The sequence below is a fragment of the Magallana gigas genome, chromosome 4 (genome assembly GCF_963853765.1).
Source record: "Magallana gigas chromosome 4, xbMagGiga1.1, whole genome shotgun sequence".
NCBI lineage: Eukaryota > Metazoa > Mollusca > Bivalvia > Ostreida > Ostreidae > Magallana > Magallana gigas.
Window position 1 is genome coordinate 16,438,392 of NC_088856.1, and position 24,976 is coordinate 16,463,367.

Consider the following 24,976-nt stretch of genomic DNA (forward strand, 5'->3'; position numbering starts at 1 on the left):
ATTGGCTAACATCGATATTGATCAAAAATTCGTTTTCTATATTTTTTTTAATGTGGTATTTTGTCGTTTCAGGATTTGGGGTGCTGTGCAGGTTTCTATGGCAACAACTGTGAAGGTACGTGATTTTAAAAGCAAAATACAATTTGCATTTAATAAATAAATTCAGTAATTAATGAATAAGGTATTTTAACAAGAGTTGAGTTTTTATTTTAGGATTTAGCCTTTTGTTTACGATAAAGACATTCTTTTTTATAGCTTGTGAGGGCGGGTCGGAGTTTCCGTGTAACAATAACGGTAACTGCAGTGACGGGGTGGGTGGTGACGGAACGTGCACGTGTTTCCCTGGTTACACCGGGACTTCCTGTCAGCTGTGTGTCAACAGTACGGATAACTCGACTTCAGAATGTGGTGAATACCTAATAAGTTAAATACTGAATATATCTAATTTTGATTAAGAAATACTAGATTTTTCCAATATATGCATTTCAAATCCCTAGTAGTATTCTTTCCTAATACAATTTGTGTTTGTAATAAGAATGTGAATATTTCCTTTAGCCAGATCTTGTGCTTACCATAACGGTGGTTGCCATGAGAATGGGACCTGCGAAGAGTACGCCGGAAGTGTAACCTGCACATGCCCACAAGGATACGTTGGAGATGGACATCGCTGTGTGAGGCCATGTGATGACAATAACGGCGGATGTCACCCATTTGCCGTGTGCAAAGAAAAAGTAATCAACATATTTATCTACTATTGTCAATAATTCTATATGTCCACAACGAATTATCTTTTAGTTTAAACTATTTCACTTAAAAGGACTGTAGAACTCCCTATCCTGTCAATGTGCGGTCCAACTTGATTTTTCTGCAAGTGTTTCTTTTTTTGTGAAAAAAAATTACAAACACAAAACAAATTCAATCACGAAATATAGATGAGTCATAATCCTTTATAAGTCATGAAAACTAATTAGAAATCGCTAAAATTAAAAAGATACAATGTACTTATATCATTCGGGGGGGGGGGGGGGGGAGGGGGAGAGAGAGAGAGAGAGAGAGGGGGGCAAATACTAGTATTTGCACTAGCAGATAAAAAAAATTGATGTTGATGAATTTTATTTTTCAGAGTGAAAATACAACAGAAGTTGATTGTTCGTGCGAGATAAATTATACAGGAAATGGAATCAACTGTGTAAGTATATAAAGATGATATTTGTAGGATTAAATTTTGTATGCACATACGCGTGAATCACATGATTTTATTTTAATGAAATCAGTGCGGAAAAAAGTAACTAAAATTCATTTGCAATTAAAGAAAAACGAAGTTGTATATGTATGCATATTGAATGTATATGAAATAATAAAATACGATGTACATGTATAGTATACGGGATGTTCTACAAAGGGATGTTGTCATTTTATCCTCGTTTAAAAAATACACATAATATGAATATATAACGTAAAAATGATCATTCTTTTGGTATACTCTGTGCAATATCTTATTATGTAATTCTTTGATTTTTTTTTCTGAAATATGCTTTAATTTGTTTTGTTTCAGGTTTTAGCCGAAAAACGGTCATCAAGTGTAACGGTAAGTCGGTTTTGATTTTGTTTAAAGTGTCCGGCTCCGATTTCTTTTCTTATTGAGTTAAGTCAATGTAAATATACGTAAATAATTAATTAACAAGTTCTTTCATTACAATCGTGTTTGTGATATTCAGGCCGGTGCCTCGGTTGGAGGACTGATTGGCCTTCTGATCATCATCGGAGTCATCATCTTTTTCGTCATACTCATACGGAGGCGACGTCATGCCGAGTCGTTCATAAAGAAGGAGGTGGAGTTGTCTCTCTTTTCTTTTATCTGCTTTCATTTTACCACAAAATTCGATTTTGATAAGCGGTTTACATTTTACCAATTGTTTTATCGAGAATATTATTTTTTCTTTTCAAAAATGATATTTTTAAAAATGTAAAGGAGGAATATTATTCTAACAATTTAAAACAAATGTATTAGTTTGAGATAATGCAGATGATTATATCAAAATTTAATACTATTGGTCGATTAGATGAATGCGTTAAAATTGTCATTTAATTTTGTTTGTTTGATATGCAGAAATTTGGAAGCACAGAGTCTTTTGAAAAGCTGCATCCAACTCCATCCGGAGAAGAAAATTACATCGCTTTGCAACCGTCTCCTCAGTCGGAAGTGAAGTTTGACAATCCTATGTACAGCATGAAGGAACAGCTCGGTGATTTCAGTGACAAAGAGTGCTAGATTCAAAATGTTTATTATAATATTGAAATAAAAAAAATTCTCTCTCTCGAGGAATCGGTCAAAAATGACATTATAATTGTTTTATTAAAACCCAGTTTTAGATAATATTAAAACCCAGTTTTGGATAAGAAAATTGGGAATTATGTCTTTAAAATAGGGAATGTGAATGTTGAGTGCATTGAGTGTTACTGAGTATGTGATTTTGAATGAATAATTGTGTGTGACAAACTGTGGTCCGAACATGTGTTGTTTTTTTTTCGTACTAAATATGTTTTTCCCAAAGGCCTCAATTATATGCTTCATATTGTCCAAGTGTGATTGTATATAATTTTTGATTAACTTTAAATCATAACAATCAAATGCAACCTTTGTACTGAATTTTTGTTTCTATATTGATAACAACTCATCATTCAATAAATCATTCAATTAAGCTTCGTGTCATAATCACCTTCTTTCTCTCTTTTACCCATAGTTGTAATTTATAATGCCCTCGGGATGACACAGGTAATTTAGTTTCTCGGGTGTTATCACCGTTAACTCTATACGCTTATTATAATTACCTGTTAATTTAATCCGGGTACATGACACGGGTATGTAGACAATTATGTACTGAAAATTGTAAGGAAAAAATTGAATTACACGCAAAACCCTTGAGCTAAAGCCATACTGCACAAAATATACAGAAATGGATCGTAGAACTATAGTTGTAAGATGGATGGACTCTTAGATCAACTGAAAAACGAAGTGGTAAGTTACTTTACCTTGTAAACATTTGGGGATTTTTGCAAGATTCTACTGTCGTAATCTTTTTTAAGCATTTATTTGTAGAGGGTAATGCAACTCGGGCATAGATGATTTATATATTTTTTTCTGAGATTTTCATTGGATGAGTAGAAAAGAATCTGTGTGTTCTATCTTTACCTTCCTTTCTGGCATATATCATTTGGAAAAAAAAGTAGTCATATTGCAGATATTATTTGAAAAATCATATATGTCAGAAAGGACAGCACTTATTTATAACGGGAATTTGTCCGAATGATTTGATGTCCTGCAAAACAGCTTATAGGATTTTAGCATTCAAATTAACAACTGGTTAACGTTGCTATTGTGAATAAAACAAATCCTACCTAATCTACGATTCCCGAGTTTAAATCAGTATAATCATTTTAGTATTTTATTTTTAATTAAATTGTCCTTATCAAAAATCTGTAATATATAAAGACCTGAAACTGCAGTACATTTTGCTGAAACAACAATACCGGCTATTATGTATTTCCAACATTACATCTTTTCGCATAACTATGACGACAGGGTGTCTTAAAATCAGAAACGGTTTTAATCTGGTAAAGGAACTCAACTTAAAAAAATATATATTGAAAAGATTAATAATTTTCGGCTAAATTGAAATATTGGTTTCGATCATACTTGTATAAGGTTATACGCGCTTAAATTCCGGTAATCGAATATTATTCTCGCGTTCCAAACCATGTTACTGAGAATTCCGATGTATATTTGATAATAGAATTGCTTTTTTCTGCAAGGACTCTTCAGAGGACGCCAAAATTCCACACGATTGTTACTGTTGTCCGCGCTCGATTCGGAACGTGTAATGTACGACCATCAATTTCCTGCGCTGTCAAAAGAATATTGTCTGCTCACTTCATTTTCGCGTACAGTACTTTAAGTCCGTTTGCTTTCAAGCTTTTCCTTCTATCCTGTTTGCCCAGCCATTGTTAATAAACCATCTATCTTTACATTGTAGCACAGGTAGATTACATAGGAAAGAGTAACAAAGTATAAGGGAAATAAAACAAATATTTGAAGAGGAAAATGAACATTTAATCCCTCGCTTGTGTTTACAAAATCATTTTCTTCCCCCGTAACTTTCAAATTTTCTCGTATATTTTTTTAAAACCAGCTTAGGAATGTATCATTTATCTCGTAAATTGAAAGGGGTATATCTCTAGAAAATTGAAATGGGGAAAATAGATATTTAAGCAGCTGTTAAGAATTTAATGGTTACCATGATATTCAGATATTCTGTTACCCTGACAATTTCTTTACAAAGTCTGGTAGGGCTGAAACCATGTCAATATTTGATTAAGATTTAAGGTTCATTGTAAGGTTTATACCTTGTACCTGTAAATTTAAACACGCCTCTCACTAATTCTTCAAAAATAGCCAAAACTTGTGCTCTTGGTTCAAACTAGAAACAAACATTTAGACACATTTGATCCAACTTTGCAAAACTTTTATCAAACAACTTCTGAATTTATGAAGGAGAAAATATCCCAATGATATTACCATGAGAATAAAACGGACCATTGGTAATTGTGATTCAATCAATTACTACTAAATTATTTTACTCAGATTAACCTTATCAACAAACATCGGGTCTTTTTCTTTCATCTTGACATCAACTCAATGCTGTATTGATTGAAACGTTCTTTGAAGAATGATCCCTATATCTAATATGGAAGAAAGATTTAAATTTAATGAAAACGCTCGTGGGAAATTTTATCTCTTTGAAGCAAAGGGCCACCTTTACATTTTTTCTCTTTAAAGAGTTATCTATTCTTCCATCATAAACATTGAAATACTATATGAAAGTTAATGGGATAGAAATATAGGACCTTGCTCAATACACATTCGGTGGTGACGTCACAGAATGGCCCTAGGTGACCATGTATCATCCTATCCAAATGGACGTAAAAGATGACAAATTAATGCAGATTTTATAGAGATTATAGTACTTACTCACTCCTAGCTCAATAAAGCGTGACTTAATGGTTTTGTATATCAGGACCCTCATCATTTTTCAAACCATACTTCCCTATAAGCGTGTCTGTTTCAGTGCTACAAGTCAACGTCTGCTTCGAATTCGTGTCGAATTCTCGGGCGTCTCTGCGATTTGGAGAAATCAAGTTTCAGGTGCACCAGATGGTTTAAATATTATGGCTTCACTGGAGCAGAAGTTATAAATAAAGCACAAACATGGCTATTGTATACCCACAGTTTATCTTCATTTGATTTCACGAAAACCAGCTGCAATGGTTGGTTTTTACCTAAAAACGTGTTTTATCACTGCAAATTGATTAAGTTGCATTGTAACAACAAGTGTAATTGAAAAATGAAAATGTGTGGCACTGTAAAAAATAATTGTATTTAGAGTTTTACTTTTTGGGGAAAAAATGGACCGTTGTATTTATGAAATCATTATCAGTCTAAAAGTTCAGATCAAATCGTTCTTTGAAATAGGACACCCATAATCACGTATTTTTATGCCAGATTACCTATAGATTAAAACCCAAACAAATGTTAAAGCCATTTTGTGACACAGGATCCGGCAATCATAGCATCGATTTGAATTTTAAATATATTTGATAATTAATGAATCCGGCTCGTTAGTCCGGGGACAGCCGAATCTAGAAGAAATTGTACCCAGTGTCTGTTTCACCCTGGCACCCAAAACCGCACACTTCCACTGTGACGCACCTAGTCATAAAACATTTCTTTTTATATTTATCTCTTCTCTTTTTTCAAGTTTGAATTTGTTTTATGTACGAACAACCTTCCCTGATCTTAATCCATTTTATAAATTTTAAATGCAAATTTCAAAAATATTAGGTTCATTTGGGTAGGGTACAATTAAGAAACATTACGTTAAAATGACGGTTGCATACTGTATGTATTAAGGATAGGAGATAAAAATGTATTTGGGCTTTCTTAAAATGTTAAGAAATAAATTTTAAGTAACTGAAACAGAATTCTTTGAACAGTTTGAGTTAAAAAAAAAAACAAAAAAGAAAAAAAGCTGAAGTATATAAAGTATCTAGCATTGATAATTATATACTATTATACTATAGTTGCCATTTTTTAAATCCAGTTTGTGTAATAATTTGGGATATTTTTATTAACATTTATATCAAGTTCAATTTTTCAATGATTTGTAAATTGTTGTTATATTGTTGATTTCATATACATGTACACTCATTAAGTATATTTAAAATTTACAATATGAATGATTTCCCGTGTATGACCAGTGCCGTTGAGTGGAATGGGGTGGGGTGATGGTGATTGGGGAGGGGGGGGGTGGAGTTTAATGAATGAAAAATAACTCATACCTCTATGTTCAAATACATAACTGCAGTTGTGCTTTTAATGTTGATGTGAGAATAGTTCTTGCAATTGTAATCAAACACATACCAAAATAAGTACATACATGTATGTATTAAATGTACGTAAATTTTTCAAATCGCATAAAACCACTGCTTAGAACACTACGTGAATCTACTTGGTGGTCTGTGCTACAGCCCTACTACAACTCGGCGACCGTTAACATACATCGTTGATAAATACATATAGATCTTTGATAGAATTTATTGGTCATTGATACGTGGGTAAAATGATACCAGTTGCGTCAATAACTTAGTCTTTAAAATTAAGGGTCAAATGTATTCAGCGAGGTATAATGACGAGATGTCTGAACAAATGTTGGACAAAACATACAGCTGTGTATTCCATTTGGAAGGAAACAAGAACCCCATTGTCCTGTTCACCAGTTTCATTCTTAATTCCAATTTAGGTTTGTGGACCTTCCTATTACTTTTCTCCGACGGTCTTAATCACTTAGTTCTCGACAGAGGGCAATAAAATCTTCTACAGTTTCATTTCAATAAAGTTTACCTTCAATTTATTTCAATTGCAAATCTTTAAGTGGCCGTACGAGACATAGCCTTGGAAATAAAAACCCCAATTTAAAAACCTGGAAAAGATTATTGAAAGGTAAATCTGAGCGTCTCTCCCTCAATACTGCGCGGATAGGCCGCGAGAGGTTTCTCTCTATTAGGCGAGAAAGCTTTCGCTAATACCCCAACTTTAGATAAACAGAACACACCTTTTGGAACTATCTCTCGCGGACGAGCCAGGTATGAGATTTCAGTGAGGTCTTTGTTTGGGGGCAGAGAGAAGAAAACCTTGTCTGAAGTCCCGGATCACTGCGTTTTTCTTCTTTGAGTTCGCTACATCGTACAACACCTTCCTAGTATTTGGTCCTTATGAATAGGTGTGCATTCAGACTGTGTTCATTTGCTCGATGACACGCTAAATTGCACATTAAACTGATAACTGTGAGCGCGATATCGCTTCATCATGGACCTAATTATTCGGTAAGCTCTTCATTTCATTTGTCTACTTACTTTTTATGTAGTTAATCAAAAGTTTCTATTTTCGTGAAGAATTTATGGATTTTAGCAAAACTTTAATCCTTGCACGTTTCTCTGAATATCAGATATAAAATATTAAGACATCTGGAATATTTTAAAGGCTTTCTAGGGGGTGTTGCGAATGTGCAGTACCGGGAAGCTTTAATTAGAAGTTGTGACAGCATATCAACTGTCACCGTCTCTAATCAATAGAGAAAATCAACTTCATTTTAACACTTTTAAATTGATTCTTTAAAAAGGCAAAAATAAACCAAAAAACCATCTCAACAGAAAGGGTCGACAACCGTTTAAAATGTTGCCAGTGGACTAAAGATAAAATGCTAAAATACGAAAGTGGTTGTTGACTGTGACTTTTCTTACAGTGTTGTAAAGATTTTTAAAAAAATCTTTAAAAAGAAATGATTCCTTATAAACAGATGCATTTTAAAAGCAGAATACATGGCTGCGCATCGGAGCATTTCATGTGCCACGCTTGGCTTGCTACAGGGAGGTAGGGAGACACGGCGTGTGTTAAACTGTCTACTTTCGCGAAAGTTTACGAGTTTCCTATTTTGCATTGTTTGTCATTTTGATGGTAAAAAATGGGTATAATCTTGAAAATTTGTGGCGCATTCTTCTCTTAATTGACTTTCCACATGATGTTTGAGTATATGAAATACCAGTACTCGTGCAGAAATTTCCCGGTGATAAACAAAATTTCTTAGTTTTATTGTGCGTGGAGTATATATTTCACTCTCAATTGACGCTTGCTGGAGTGTGAATTTATACGAGGGAAAATTTGCAGTAAATCAAAAAGATTATAATTAGAAAATTATCAGTTCACTTTCAACAATAGCTGTACCTTGGTCTCTTACGACATTGTAATTTGTTATCATAATAAACTTTAATAGTTGGTTCATCATCCTAGCAGTAAAATATCTGTCTAATGTGATAAAAAAGGATAACCGGTCCCTGATTGCAACATACAGGTATGCAAGCATTGATATACATTTATATCAAGGAATGTGCGCATTAAATGAAAGCAAGTTAAGGTTTTTTGTCTGATAAAAAATACGTAAATATGAAAGTCGACAGTCCATTTTGTACAAAACAGTATTTATGGGCTATAAAGCGATCACTACTCTTTCATTACATGTAACACTGGTATAATTTTTCTGTAGAAATCTAAGTTTAAGGAATGTTGCCCCCCCTCCCCCAAAGACTGTGCAATGCGTGCACGAAATATATAGAATTATATATATTTATTGAGCTGATGTAAGTACGCCTCAATAACCAGTTGTAGATAAAATTCGGGTGTCAACTCTGTCTGTACCCGAATAACTTTAACTAAGTGACACAAAAAGTTCAGGAGGATGTAAAAGTGTAGGCGTCCTGTATAAAGGAAAACACTATCACACGAAATTCAATGTCCAACTTATCGGCATCAGGAAGGAGGTATTTGTTTGTATCGGATGAATTTCACAGCCTTTGTGGTGCGGTGTAACCTTATTACTCCGCATTGCGTGAGGTTTGACCCCACGGTCCACCTCACCCGAAGCATCAGAGAGTTTCCTATTTGTGTCATGTTGTTTCCTTGTGTCGTGTCAATGTACATTTCGTAAATTTTCTCTCGTGAAAAGTCTGACAGACAAAGAAATTGTTACATTTTTTTTATTAAATCCGATCGAGTTCGGCGGTCTTTGTCACAGAATCTGTAACCTTTATTGGCCAAGTGCAAACACAGGGGTTTTCCATGTTACCATCACAGATGATAAAGATCTCTAGAAATGTATTATTTTCTTTTTTCAATGCGGTTGGTGGCTATGCCTGGTGGGTACCACGAGAACTATCTTTCGACAACCCTGGTATCTTTCAAATCTGTTTTGACTGATCAGAATTGTCTACCCTCAGGATTCATGTGTGAATTTGTCATTCCAAATGTTTTAAGGTCTTCGGTTTTACTAAAGTAACTGATGAAGAGATACAGCTAATCAGTTCAACCAAAGCAGATGATTTTTTTTCCGATAAACATGTGTGAACAGCAAAAAAGTTTTCTTTGACATAGAGATCTCAAACTACATTACCATATGTTATTTTGACGGTTGTCTCTAACCTTAGCTGGAACATTCTCATACATTGGGCCCAATCCTTTCACAGAACTTGTAATTGCGTATCAAATTTTTGCGTTGCTGCAATGTCTTTAGAACTTTTTTCGATCTCAACTAGAGTTTTCTTTAAAAGGATCTACATTTTTTTTTAAATCGACCCATGTTTGAACAGGAGTAACAAGTTGATTTTTGCAACATCTTGTCTCAATATCGTGTAAATAATTCCCGTACTAGGGTCTTACTGACAAAATTCATTGCGATAAAGTGGATCTGTGTAAAGGTATAAAACTGTGTAATCAGAAATAATTGATGAATTGGATATCTAATCTCCAATCCACCAATCTGATGAGGTCTGATTTATAGATAAGGCCCTAATACTTGCATTCAAAACTCCAGAAAGAAAACTCAAAGCGCAGATTTTTGTGGTTTTTCTTGTTTCGAGTTCACAGAATACACCTTGATAAAACCTGAAGCAGGGCAAAAGAGGATAGATCTCCGAGTCAATATTTTTATCAGTTTAAGGGAGTCTGCCTAATTCGTGGGCAAACATAGCCATGTCAATTACAAAATTGCGCGTTCTGGGAGAAAGTCAGTCGAACAGGAATCTGCGTGACGTCACCAGCAATGGCGTGTATGGTGTTACTGTGATCGGCTCTGACTGGGATTACCCTGGACACACGAATTTATGAAGAGGGTAAATAAATTAAAACCATAGGAAATCTGTCAATAGAGATCCATAATCAATTATCGGAGAAGGGGCCGATGTCGATTCTTTTTTATTTTAAAGTATGCAAAGAGTGAGCTCTTGCCAAAATAAAATAAAACGTTCAGACAGCTATAAAGAGTTAAGACAACCACAATCTGTAAATCTAAAAACGTGGGCTGTTTTTATTTATCTTGCGATGATTAACATAAAAAAGTGCGCAATAATTTCACCTGATCAAAAAACGAGAAGGTTTTTATTTTTATGGTCTCTCTTTTTTTTTTTTTAAATTTCATCATTATTGCGACCTTCTATTCTTGTACAAGTTGTTTGAATATATGTATAAGTTTTGAGTGCATGTATGAATGTGATATTAAAGATTTAATTCGTTTTGGAATTAACTACAACAAAGACAGATGAAACTTACGTTTTTCTGTCCTTTTTTTCTATTGATCTGTTCAACCCAAATTTATATTACATTTCAAAACATAGGCGTATTTTTTGTTCTCGGCTTGTTTTTTCACAAAAGTTATGATATGTTTTCTGATAATAAGACTTGTCACTTTTATAACACGACTATGAGTTTTTGTGAAACATTCACCCCTAAGAAACAGTCTGAACATCTGTAACATGAAGACCCATAAAAACAATACATTAATCATCCAATCCACTTCAGGAAACAATTTCAAGTGTCTACTTCAATTTCAATCTCTAAAAGTTAATATCCGTAAAAAATAAAATAAATAAAACAGGTGTTTGCGGCCCATCAATCATGTTTTAAAACAAAACATGCCTAGTATAAGAAAAACAAACTTAAATCCTTCGGATAAAATACTAATGTTGCCCAAAAAGCCTTAAGGTAGTGTTTTAGTCAGAGCTGGTCAAGATGGCCAAAACGGGATGACAGGTCCGGGAGCGTTCGATTCTACTGACAGTAGATCCATCAATCAGGGGTCACCCAGATTGTCAAATCGACCGCAGCCTGTGTCACACGTCTCGTGCCTAATTAATAATAACCCTAGTAAGTATGCATGAAAAATCAATCGACCTCGTGCACTGGAGCTGTTAATTACATCAGTGGGCCTATGAATAAGACTATTGTCATTCGAGGAAGTTTGTTTCTGGTGACAGGAGCGGTGTGAACTTGACTCTTTTCTTGTCTGTGTATAGGAATCTCAAGGTAAATTGTGGAAATTAATATCATTGTTGATAAAAGGCAAAGTACAAAGGGGAAAAGAGGTCTGATGAAAATAGTTTATTATGTTATATTAGAAGTCCAGCGACTGATAGTATTTTTCTTTGTGCTGCATATGAATTGTTCGGTTTGGCAAAGAGCCTTCAAAAGAGCTACTTGTTACCTTCTCAATTGTTAATGTATTTATTGTCTCCGTATGTGATAAAAGTCCTGCGTGTTTTTACATTTGGCTGCACTTTAACACTCTCATTCATTACTAACGTATGCAAAACTCTTGAGTATCAGACAAAATAACGAGGAAAACGAATTTTAAGTGCGGAGCCAAATTATGGAAATTTTGAAAAAGGAATCCTACTCAAAACTTCAATAAGTCTAGCTTGGTTGACCCTGTGTAGACATCATAAAATAGAAAAATCAAACGCAGTCACGAACTATTACTTCTCTCTAAACCCCTCACAAGATTTAGAGCTGTTTTCATTATCAAATCCCATTCATGGTCTCGTCTTTTCAAATCTTTTATCAGACTTGTCAAAACAGAATGGAAATCTCCCATTTTGAGCGGATTCGTAATCCTTCATAAAATTCGCAATCTACATTTTCATTTTCATAGGCGATTATACCTTCTCAATACATGTGATTTACATATGGACGAATATTTGTTTAATTAACAACCTGTCCCAAGTTCTACCTGATACACGTTTTCAATTTTACTTTATGTGCGGTTTGGTTCTCTATTGTGCTATCTTATGTCTCAACCAGGGACAACTTAATAAGATATCCAAACATCCCCGGGTGGTGTTTATGAACCGAAGTCTTTAAAACGCTTATTGACACGGCAAATATTCCTTGTCAACATTTTACTTTTAGGATAACTCGATTATGATTCTGGCAAAGTCACGTGACATGGTTCCATTGAATAGTGTTGTCTTTTAGTGTAACGAGCCCTCTTTCTTTTGGTGTTTGGATTCAGAATCAATTGAATTAGATACATGTACATGGGCTAGATAAATATTGTTAATTAAAGCAGGAGTAACAAATTGTATTTGCCTTTTACCAGCTTTTCATGCCCACGAGTGTCAATTTACAGACAGACTGCAGTATTAGAAAAGAACAATTTGAAAATGTTTCTTTTCACAAACCTTGCCTTGAATCAATATGACACTTTGTGTATACAGTCGTTAATGAACCAATTCACCCACCTGCGTGCTTCGTGCAATACTGTAACAGCGTGATTATATGCTGTTCAGTTTTCTTTTAATGATGTACACGAAGCGTTTAAAGGTTTTTAAAAAGAAAATATAACTAATTTTGTGTCAAGAAAAAATTTCTTTATTTAGAATATTTTATTTCTACAAGTCACAAGTTTGTTTAGGTTCTTCTTCTTTTTTTCTTTTCATTTTTTTTGAACTATTTTTTTTTTCATTTCTATATATATACATCTTTTCTTTCTTTAAACATATATTACATTTAAGGAAATTAAGCAACTTCTCCTCCCTCGTGATTCTATTCTTTTCACGAGCTACTCCTTATATTATGCAAATGTGTTATATTTATATATAAATCACCCACAAATACAATAATTCTGTCTAACACTCCAATCGTTTTCGGGGTCTTTATGTTTTAATTTTAGTTCCAATGAACTCCTTTTTTATCTCTTTGATGAACCTCAGTGTAGCGAGGCCCCCGTGTCATTGTTTGGGATAATGCTACGCACTCAAGCACGACACTGAGCGATACCTATCTTTGTGTTGCGCTAAGGTGCCTGACTCTATATGCAGAAGTCGGTCCGTCGTAGGCGAGGGCTTCATTCTTCACTAACAGTTCAAGAGATTAGGACGTGTTAGCTTCTTATCCGCACCGAAGAAGGGACAAAAATCTACTTTTTTATGTCTTGGAAGTAGTGAAGAAAATATGCTTTGATATTGGATGTTTTACCGAGTTTTGGGGGAATTTTCGGATTAAATTTTATCATGGAGATAGTTTTTCAAACAGGTAGGTTGCGACAAGGTGTGCTTTTTTTGGTGTCCTATTTAGTTTCAGGTACAGCTTTCAAGGGAATATACCTGCTGACGGGTTAAGGTAGCTCATAAATTTTTATTTCCATTTTAATGTCTTAAAAGGAACTTTTTCGGTGTGAACTGTATTTTTTAATGCACAGACAAATTTACTTTGAATGAAATGAATTTCAGATATATATGTTTAAAGTATGTTTTTCTAACTAAATACAAAGTAACACTGTTCTTTAGAAGATAGTTAACCTTTGTTCAAATTATTCATTCGTACCTGTTGATATACATAAAAAAGTGTTTTATACACCCCATTAATCATGAAGATGAATGTATATGCAGATAAATATGCACAGAATACAAGAAAGGGGGATATGGAAAAAAAGACAGAGCCCTTGGTGTGTGTGATTACCGGGGTTTGGTATTTATACGGAGGGTTCGTTATAAGTCACTGGGATGACCAGGGTTTGGTATTTATACGGAGGGTTCGTTATAAGTCACTGGGATGACCAGGGTTTGGTATTTATACGGAGGGTTCGTTATAAGTCACTGGGATGACCAGGGTTTGGTATTTATACGGAGGGTTCGTTATAAGTCACTGGGATGAGCAGAAAGACAGGTGGTCATTTATCAGGTGTATCCATACATACTTCCGCCGCCTCAACTCACAATTGGGCAATAAATGTTCGGATTGTTTTCCAATAAATTGACTTCCTTTTTCAATAGGGCAATAAAACTTTATAATTGTAGTCTCTATGCTAGTCATTTCACAGATTTGATGGTTGCTTCTGTGTACATATGACACGGTCGACCCGCGGCGCTATTGTTGCTAAACTCTTATCGATATACCAATCTAATTAAGATATAAACCCATTATTGAAACTCGATCTAAACAAATTGGCGGTAGCATGAAACAACACATGTATACCGAGTTACTTGAATTTCTGTTTAAGCAAATTTGCCATATTAATTACCTTAAACTCATGAATATTTATAAGCATATTTATTGCCTTTGAGAAAAAAGGAAGCAGAAGAAAGACAAAAAACAGCATAACATTAATTTTTATTTTATCATATTTTTTAAAAATAAATTTGAATTAACTATTTTCATGCCTGATATTTGTGATAAACAAAGACAGAATTGCCCCTCTAAAACTAAAAAAATTAAAACTTTTATGATAACTGAACACCTCATAAAAAGTAATCCATCTTTTGAACAAAATATAAAAAGCTAATATTATTTAATATCATAAAAAATGATCTCGCACGTGTTGTAATTGGAGCATGGCGTTGTATTCAATCTATTAATTACCCGTAGAGTTGATTTTAATAGAGATGGTCTACAAGATAGAATTCATCGACAACTGATAGGGATTTAATCAATCGATATTTTACCTTTTTAGATAAATAATATCACATTGGTTATTTAATAAATCACTGTATATTATCGATTTTTTATTATCACGACAAGGAATTTGACACAAAGTGTTAAAGTTAACAGGTTCATGACAAAAACGCTCTCTTTTGTGAGGAGGTATAGTAATGGTCTGTATAACTATTCATTTTTCTCTATAAAAGGGTACATAGGTATGTAGACGGCTAAATCGGCAATTAGTCGGTAATTACAGACCAATGATAGTGCTCGCGATTCGATTTTTGACAAAAATTACCCGCGTATCTCTCTGATATTAAGAAATATCTTTTCGATCAAAGTTTACATAATCCCACGACAAAAGAATTTAGAAGAGCGGGTCGATTCAATACCCCCACTCTATTAAATGATAAATTGATATCTCAATGGTGGGGATTCGGTTCGCAGTTCTAAAAGGAACACGGTAAAAAATGTGTCTCGTTATGCAGGGCCAATTATGTTCTGATATTTCAGACGTACAATAAAAAATACATTTTTAAAACTACGAATAGCTGTTTCAAAAGAAAATTACACACTCGAACTGGAAATTAGAAAAAAGTGCCCATTTTATTACAGAAAATGTCGACGGGTAGCAAAAGGGTTTTTAATAAAGAGAGAAATACAAGGCGTGGGTTTTAAATGATGTTGATAGGGGATCTTTTACCCCTATATCAAATGCATAAGACACTTCCAGGTGAAGGAATAAGTACATTTTTGTGGTTTAACGACCAAGAGAAAGTTTTCAGTGCAAACATCAGTAGGGGTCGTTCTATTGTCCGCACAGAAGGGCACAGGACCATTATGAGATATTACACAGGATTTGTGTTTACTTGGGAGTTAGGATCTCGCGTTTGGTCCACAGACTGTGTGTCTAAATGAACTGTGTCACCTTTCTCTTCTACAAACGATAAACAATCACAGGTAGAAATTTGACCGGATCATTTTCTCTCATGGTATTCATATTTTTTTACCGCTTGCATCTGTTTTGCACCTGTTCAGTAAACCGAACGCAGCGCATGTATGAGAGCTCTGGATTAGTTATTTTACCTTATAAGAGGACTTTAGAAGAGAAAAAAATGTTACAGAATATCTTGTAAGTAAGCTTACTTACAACTTGTTAATGCAGATGTTTTTGTATTCAAGTGTTCGGGGTTCTGGTCCGTGTAATACGAATACATTTAAGTTTAGCTACTGGTTTTCTGAAAATCAAGGTTATTATACCAGTATCGACTTTAAATTGATATAAAAATTTGATCGTTTTGATTTAGATATATTACCATTAATTAACTGTTTATCTCATATAAAATTGTATTTACAAAACCAAAATTAATTTTCTTCCGATTGAACGATATGAGATACCCAAAAATTAAAATGTTAAAAAATATACGTAAGCGTTTAAAATTTCGAATTCCGATCAATGTCAAACTTTGATTGAAGAATCTAAATGTTAAAAGAGCCGTGAAGGCCTATATATCTAAAGGTTATTGTATACCTACTTAAGGGTGGGTAAGGAGGACCAAACATTGCAAAATAAGCCGCTTTCAAGGCTATTCAGCAAGAGCTGGTTTCGAAGACGTAATCATTCCCCGTATATTAACTTATTCTTGTATCTTCTTCATTATCATGTTCTACATCTTTTGTTATCGTTGTGATTGCCAAATGAGATTCCTAGTCACTCATTAGATTAGATATACTGCTGTATTGTCGAATTGACTTCCCCTTGTACCGTGAAAGTTCTATAATTATTATGTCCAAGACCCCAATAAACAGTTTTAATTTAACACAAATTTTTATGTGTTTATTTAATTGTTTGAAACATTATATGGTTGTTAAAGGACAGAGATATGCTAAACGTCCATAGAAGATATAGTTTACTGGAGAAAAAAGAAAGCGAAACCTCTTTATATTCTAGCTAATTATTTCCAAAACGAGCCAAACAATGTGTCGCAAGCGCCATATTGGACCAAGTTTGAATAAGGGGACAATTTTAACTGAGGGAGATTTCACGCTAAATCACGCTCGGTTGCTCTTGTGATATCGCCATTTTGGTGACGATAATGTGAAGACATCCTTTGTTCGCAGAAATTTAAAGAAAAATTTTTTTTCTCCTTTTGTGCCGTCTGTGTTATGTGGGTTTTTTTTTTTTTATTTGAAAAGGGTTTTTTTTGTATATATTTGAGGGAAATTATTATCAGTCGCACATCAAACATATTATGTTTATCCTCTTTCGAAGACGGTGACACCCTGGGTTTAGTATGAAAAAAATCTTAATCCAGTGATAATTCCTTTTCTATCAAAATTGAAGGAGTTTGTAATCTAAAACTAGTCAAAGATGTATGCAATGTTTACCTCAAAAATGTCGTTTGACTAGAAACTAAAGTAAATAAAGCACTTTAATTCTAATGATAATGAAGAGCTTTGTTATAAGTTATTCCCTTTATCTCTATCAAAGAATATTTGATGAATTGCAATCAGCCCCCTTTCTTTCACCATCAGTATGTATTTTTACCTATCTATCCAAATTTAGGCCTCTTTTTACGCCAAAAGTGAAACGCAATCGTGCTTCCATCCCACTTCTAGGCCGTTGTGGCTTTGAAATTTCTTGCAAAACTTGTTTCAGTGAATTTCTTTAATTTAAGTCTCCGGTGTACTAGACTAAGTACATGTATGCGATGTTTATATCGTCCTATTTATTTTTCATTTGTTGGAAAGACGTCACATTTGGTGTCACGAGCTTTTCCTCTACATGTCTATTTAGAGATCCTTATAAAACTGTTTAATCTCTGTACCAATGCCGTGGATTAAGAACGCTGCAAGGAAGGCTCTCCCCATGTAAACACAGGACCCGGCCCGAATTTTGTTGGGTTTAAATTGCGTCTTTTGAAGTATAATTGTGACTAAATTAATCAGCTATTCGCCAGCCCACGGACTACCACCCATACAAAGAAATTCAATTTTCTGTAGAACATCTTCGATTTTGAAATCAGTTTGATTTGGTAAGATTAAATTGTTCTTGTTTGCTTAACATCTCAAGCCCGTTTTAGATTAAAATCAACAAAGATGGTCTCTGTGTCCCAAATCTTATCGCTGTATAAAACAAAATCCTATATAATAGCAAAGACGCATGCATTGAGACAGTTTCGGTGCGTATTATACAGAAATAAAGTTACTTGGCCAGACACATCAATCATCAGTAAAATTTCATCATTAATGTTTTAATGTCTTTTTATGTCTTTTTTATTTACTCCCCATCGATTAAAGTCCAATAAATCTAAAACCTTCCACTTTGGTCTTCTTTTGTTACAAAGTAACGAAATTGTAACAAATTATGAAAAAAAAGATGTGTTTTCTTCATTTGGAAGGCACCAGTTTACCTGTTTTTATACATGTACCCATTAAAACCTGTATGTTTGTAAGAAATAGCAAAATAAAACCCCATGCAACCTCTTCCAACCTTGATTTACGATCTAGTACTTCAAATATTTTTGTGATTATTTTGAATTCGTTCAAAACAAATACATGTAAGCCATGGACAAATGTGAAGAGAATACAGTTGATCTTATTATACAAGTTGCACTATTGGGACAAAAGGGAGTGGTGCAAGACAATTACAACAGCCGGCATATAAACTCAGCTGTGGTGCATCTCATATAACCAAAAATTAATAACTCTGTAAAAATTATGACTCATGTGTCATTTAAATAAACAAAAACATTTGGACCCCTCTTCGATTGGTGAGCTATACAGGTATTGTTATAGTATACATACCTGCTAAAGGTGTATTGACTGAACACTGAATGGCTATGAGATCATCCCTTTGTACAAGATGTTATACGTTTGTTTTAAATCTTTGGCTCTAAGTGCTTTATTAAATACACAGCCATAACTGAACCCAATCGGCGGAAAATCTGTAGGGGAAATATTTCTATCTGTTGAATCTGCTGTTTGAATTTTTAACTTATGCATCATACTTTGAGATTTAAACTATATTTTGTAGTAGCTTCTCGTATATGTAGTTACTCATTCGGTAACATGGTGTTTTATACCCGATTGTTTGATAATGCGGCCTATAATGTACTGGGTCGTGTGAAGTCATCATTTACTTAATGCAAGTTTCCTTTGATGGTAGTCTGTTATAAAATTCGTTGATGATAGTGGAAAGGAAAATGTTGTTGTTGTTGTTGTTATAGTTGATGATGATGATGATGATGATGATGATGATGATTTGCTAAAATAACGATGATGAAAATGACGAAGACGATGACGATAGTTCTAATGATACTTATGATGATTTTTCGTCTTTTTACAGCAGGACCTGCGAACCTCCAGCCGTGGCCTGTCCCATCAGATGTGGTTACTGTATGTGACTTTTGAAGACCTGCTGTGCCTTCGACACCCGAGCTTATCCTGTCATCTGCTGTCTACCCGGGTCAATGTTGATGAATTTCTGATGCCTGCTCGTTTGATTTCTAACACTACGACTGGCATTACCTCCTTAAAACCTGATCTCGAATATCGCAGATCTGCTGGGATTCGAACAAAAAACGTTACAAGTGTATCTTCACAGGGGATCGCCGTTCAGGGAGACAATTGTGAAACCAATTGGGAGCACATTCACGCGCTAAAGAAAACAATTGACAGCGATTGGTTCAACGATAAGAAGCGAGAAGACAATATTTCATCTTCTTATCCGATCTCAAACAGACAGAGTCTTGAAAGCAGTGATAGAGATCTAAATGGGAGAACAATACACCGACCCAACTGTTCGGCTCGTTTAAACACCATGGCCTTAAGTCGTGTTCAGCAGAGCAGCCGTGTACGCGAAACAATGAGAGATTACAGTGCTGACCAAGTCGCAAAAAATAAACCCAAGTGCTTTAAATATCCTAATCCTCGCCGGGATAAATCTAGCACTTCAGCTGACGTTTCCCAACATGGATTTCCGCCTCGGACTAACGGCTGTGTCTCTCGGTCAAATCAGATCAACCATCCGGACAATAGGCGGACAACCCGCGCTAATCCGGATTTAGGCATTACGGGTTCGTATTCGCAGTCCCCTGATGGATTGTTTGCAAATAATAACCGTGTGGGCAGCGAACAAAGACTAACACAGCGTAACTTAACTGAGAAAAACACGCGATCTCAACCAAGACCCTCCACTCATGAAAAGGCGATGCAAGAGAACAAGTGTAGAGGGAACCGAACCCAGTGTTGGGTGGAGGAGGAGAACTTTCGCCCTCCACCGAAAGAAAAAAGAATTCTTGGCAGGCAGGCGGAGAGAATGCTGCTGAAAAAGAGAGAGGGACAAGCTGTGAAATGTTCAAAAGATGTTTCTAATGTTAGGAGTACTGCAATCAGACCGACAGAGCTATTCGCGTCAAGGGGTAAAAGTGCTGGGGAATTAAAACGCTCTGCCGGACCTCCCACCCCGAGGAGTGAAACTGCCACTACACCGGACAGCTCCCGGAGGCCTAAGAAACTATGTGTTTTTCAACCGAAACAGTCTGAAGCTACCCCGGTTGTTAGTCCGGATTCTGGATTGGATCATACAATTCTCTCGGATTCTTTCGACCATGTGCTGTCTATTGAAGCGCAGTTTGACGATCCAGTGCAACAAAACGAAATGGTGCGTTCGAATTCCACAGACTCGTCACCCGTCACAATATCAAGCGGATACGAAAGTGATTCTATTCAGACTTGTGAGGCGGAGATTGACAAAATATTCGTGAACAATAAATCAAGGATAGGGAATATTACCAACGTATCGTCCGTCACGGCTTTTCCCAATCCCTCGTTACACGCTAGTGCAATGGACCTCTCGTCCACCATTTTTCAATCCGTCCCCCTCCCATTAGGTGCTGATCCTGCTTCTGAGAAGTTAAACCAGTCATTTGTTAGTTCAGTGTCGCGAACTCCAGAAAAGCCTACTGGAGTTCTAGACCGGTCTTTCCAAATCCCCGACAAGTCTTCGGTTAGAAATATCCGAGCCACAGAAACTGATTTTAATTCGTTACCAATTTTCCCTCGTGGTCAAAACGAACCTACTGCGGCTCGATTCTCTCCTGTTCAGCGAAATAACCACAAACTTACAAAAGTGGCGAGGTCTATGTTTGAAATTATTAACGATTTGCAAGAGGAAGAAAATTTAAAAGCCAATGCTAATAACAAAAAGAAGTGCAAGAAAGTCAAACGTGCAAACCCAATTCGATCTGAAAATGCCAGTGTCATCAAAAACAATTTTCAAAGAGGTTCAGCAGAATCACTGAACGAAAGCAGATTGTGTATTTCGGAGGAATCTATTAGTAGCAGGGATAAAATAGACGCCTCTTGGGGTGTTAATGCGAAATCCGATTGTGTCCCCGTTCATACCCCCGGCGTTAAAAGTGAGCCTATTGTAAATGAGAATAATGAGGACGTTCAATCAGAACGCCACACAGATACCTTGTTACAGTTGCCCCCAACAATTGAGTGTCAATCTCCCCTGAGCAGCAATAATAGCTCAATCCGGGAGTCTTCCAGCCACCCGGTGTCTTCAAGTGTTTTCGTTTCGCGAGCACCTTGTACAGTAAACAAGGCGGAGATTCAAGATCCTATTCCAAAAGCCTCCTTTGCGCAGCAGGAGAGAACCAACGACCTTTCACCCCAGGTCCAGCCCGGCACTTTAGTTGTCAAGTGTTTACGCAGGCCATTAGGCGCGCACAGTTCAGACTTTCGAGCTAACGACCTCCCACATTCGTCTTCTGCATGTTTCTATGAAGAATACGAAGGATCTCCGAGTGTTCAGCCGTCGACATCTGGTCATCAGCAAGTTCCACCTGCTGAATTTTCGCATTTCCATTTCCAAACTCCTCCATCTGTGGTCAACCACAATGTTCCTCATCCAGATTCAGGACGCCTGATTGTATTTGACAATGGGGTCACGCCGTATGCCACAGCCCGAATTCCCGGATGTTGCACCCCAAAACGGGACGAAAAACTGGACGATCATGTTTATGAAACGATTCCAGGTGATGAGTTTCTCTATGAGGAACTTATGCGCATGCGTGCGATGGGATTACTTTCAAAACGGTTACGTAAGGTTCCCGATATGCCCGGACATTTTATACCATACGAAGCACCCGAGCTTCCAGCCCGCAATATGAACAATACACCCCGTCGAAACGACCAGTTTGTTGTCCTGAGAGAAGCGCGTCAGAACCCAGCAATCCATACTCCGCCCCCTCCCTGGCGATCTGTGGAACACGTTCGTAATGGCTCCACGTCGTGGGACGGGTACTCCTACCCCTATAACGAGGGCCCACCTAGATACTTCACGAAATGGACGCCCAGTGACCTCCTTAGTTATGTAGACGGGATCAGACAGCCAGCGCCAAAGAGGAGGGAGAACTTTTACCTTCTGCTGAACAATAAACAGAAGCGCGCCGATTTCTCAGAATCTCTTGAAATCGAAACTAAGCTAAAAAATATGGGACTTCTTTGGGGTGATCGAACCCCTAACCATGGACCCGAGTCTGAAAGAGCGCCCTCTATAGAGATGTCAGGGGATTCTGGACAAACGTTTTTGCAATCAACATACGTATAGAATAGTACTGTGTGTTACAATCATTTGTTTTTGTGCCATAAAAAAGACAACAACTAAAAATCAAGTGCAAAAAAAGTAGTGCTACAGTCATCTGTTGATCATATATTTATATTTTATACCTTTCTGTTATTTTACTTTGCAAATCCAATTCACCAATTAATGAGAAGGAATTTTGTATGTTAATTATATACTGTAACACTGCCCTTCAGACAAAAAATCCATGATTTTCCTTGCTGTGTAGTTTCATCCATGATGGAATAATGCAATATTCTTTATTTTTTTTTTACTTTTATAATAAAGAGAAATCAATTATATTCTGCAAGTTCATTTTTTTATTAAAGCAAACATACATCTACAAGAGATGGTACTGAAGTATTTGATGAACTCACTGCATAGCAATGTGTTGTGTGACTATCAATAAGAATCCCAACAAGTACAGTATGTTCTGTTTAATAAATTGGAATCAACCAGATCAAGTAATCATCAAAAACAGTAAAACACGGTTATAGCGAAGTGCTAGGGACGAGCAATTTTAATTCGATTTAACCGTAATTCGTTAAATACAATATTATTCATATCACATCTTCAGATAAAAGAAATTAAACTGTTATCACTGTAGACGTGATTTGTTGATTTCGTGACAAGCGGGTTCGATGTAGCCATGTTTTACTGCAGTACTTCGGTAAAAATAATTTTCTACACCATTATACATTTTATGTAACACATATATATATGCAGTACTGCAGTTTCAAACTTCGTCAGGTAGTGCTATATGTATCTAGTCGAAAAGAATGTATACTCTGAATCGATAAAATCAACACAACTTTTCAAGGTCTTTTACATTCTCTACATTTCTTTTTTAACCGCGATAATAAGCATTATTTGCCTCTTGAAATTCTTTATTTTACATGTGTAACATATTCTTAGGTTGGAAATGCATTATGGTTTGGTTGATTCCAGGATAGATCGAGTTGCGGTGAAATTATGTGGAATTGCCTGAATTTATATATGTAAAACAATAAATTAATCCTTATCCAAATATGCATGTAGATCTAGAGTAACACAATAAGCCAAAACATGATAGATAATAGAATATACACGTAGAACATGAACACGTGCCGTTAATTAACATATGCTAATTAGTGTGTTGGTCTGTGTGTATTGCCAATTCTGCTAGTTTCTCAGGAAGATTACTAAGGAAGTTAATCCTGAACTAAATTAACTGCTGATCACTGGAATCGCGGATTAGGATAATCTGCATGGGAAACGAAACGATTTAGCACTTCTCAGGCACCGCAAGCCAAAATGCGCAGATACAATAACAGACCCGGACCCAAAACAATGGGGGTTAATCCCCATCGACTCAGCACAGAATGACTGTACCCAGTGGTACACCAACGCAAAGATGTTGAAATTTTGACTCTATAAATAGTTAGTAGGGTTAAGCTGCTCTTTAAATAACAAATTACAGTTTTGCGTGCACGGTACATTTTTTCCTATCCATAGCCGCTTAAGAAAAAGATGGATGGCTATTGTTGCAATGATAAGACTATGTACGTTGAACGTTGACAAAAGTAATGTTTTCTTTCAAGTGTTAACTTGAGATGTCATCAACGTTTTCGCTTGGAAAAATATAGGATATATAATACTGGAGTGACTGTCAAGTAGGACATACGTATTGAAATCTTATTCATGTTCCGCATTTTTAGATATGCGGCAAAATTTTGTGAAAAAGTTCTGTACATATATGTAACATGACAAGCTGATAATGAAATAGAACTCGATATGGTGTAGTAGTTCCCATGCTATAACCTTTCCTACTGTCAGTTTCAACCAAGACACCCACGTGTCTCAGTTACCATGGTTATAATTTCGGCCGATGTATTATATGACACCCCCCCCCCCTTTTTTTAAAAATGTAACTCTTCCACATGTGGAATCATATCGGAATTAAAATTCCTACAGGAATTTTTCTTCCAGTAAGGATGTTCTATATATCTTCTTTTTATAAAAGATTCTCCCGTATGGGTTGTCATTTTCCTATGCTACATAAATTTTTAAAGGTGAATATCTCATCTGTTTTGCGAGACCCATTTATAAATATTACTATACGTCTATTGTACGATTATTAATTAAATATATCAAAAATTTTCTGGGTTAAGACGTCATATGTTTAAGCTCGGTCATGATCAATATATCAAAAATTTTCTGGGCTAAGACGTCATATGTTTAAGCTCGGTCATGATCAACTATTTATGTTCTCATCTAAGACTTTAAAATTATCTGCGAGATACAAATGTAGTACGGAAAAATAATTAGTTATCTTTTAAATGTAAACATAATAATGTTTAAAATTAATAACGTTACGTTTATCAAGACATTTTTAGTCATATATAAATTTTTCCCCTTGGGATATTTGAGATACCCGATCTGTTGTGTTTGATCAAATTACGTCTTGTTGGTTGATCTGTAGTTTTTAGGGGATTTTTTCGATC

The 24,976-nt window shown here is 35.6% G+C and overlaps 2 protein-coding genes across 7 annotated transcripts in view; both read left to right on the plus strand.

Annotated features, from left to right (window-relative positions):
• Positions 1-2,702, plus strand: part of LOC105340170 (stabilin-2) — a 28,534-nt gene extending 25,832 nt beyond the window's left edge. Inside the window, exons 34-40 of the mRNA XM_011446086.4 lie at positions 73-115; positions 256-408; positions 556-731; positions 1,124-1,189; positions 1,556-1,588; positions 1,719-1,832; positions 2,111-2,702. Coding sequence (XP_011444388.3) covers positions 73-115; positions 256-408; positions 556-731; positions 1,124-1,189; positions 1,556-1,588; positions 1,719-1,832; positions 2,111-2,272 — 747 coding nt within the window. The 3' untranslated portion in view covers positions 2,273-2,702. The remainder of the gene's footprint in view (positions 1-72; positions 116-255; positions 409-555; positions 732-1,123; positions 1,190-1,555; positions 1,589-1,718; positions 1,833-2,110) is intronic.
• A 201-nt stretch (positions 2,703-2,903) lies between these two features.
• Positions 2,904-22,795, plus strand: LOC105340171 (uncharacterized). Of its 6 annotated transcripts, none has more exons than XM_034451791.2 (2): positions 2,904-3,019; positions 19,209-22,795. In XM_034451791.2, the coding sequence occupies exons 1-2, from the start codon at positions 2,984-2,986 to the stop codon at positions 22,479-22,481; spliced, it is 3,309 nt and encodes a 1,102-aa protein (XP_034307682.1). In that variant the 5' UTR covers positions 2,904-2,983; the 3' UTR covers positions 22,482-22,795. The 6 variants fall into 6 exon arrangements, with proteins under 6 accessions (XP_034307682.1, XP_019927733.2, XP_011444389.2 ...); XM_020072174.3 differs by lacking the exon at positions 2,904-3,019 and adding an exon at positions 7,116-7,440; XM_011446087.4 differs by lacking the exon at positions 2,904-3,019 and adding an exon at positions 11,315-11,467.
• The last annotated feature ends 2,181 nt before the right edge of the window (positions 22,796-24,976 follow it).

Coding starts and splice junctions, on each gene's coding strand:
- LOC105340171 (XM_034451791.2), top strand. CDS start 2,984: ATGGATGGACTCTTAGATCAACTGAAAAACGAAGTG. Junction 3,020..19,208: donor ATCAACTGAAAAACGAAGTG/GTAAGTTACTTT, acceptor GTCTTTTTACAG/CAGGACCTGCGAACCTCCAG.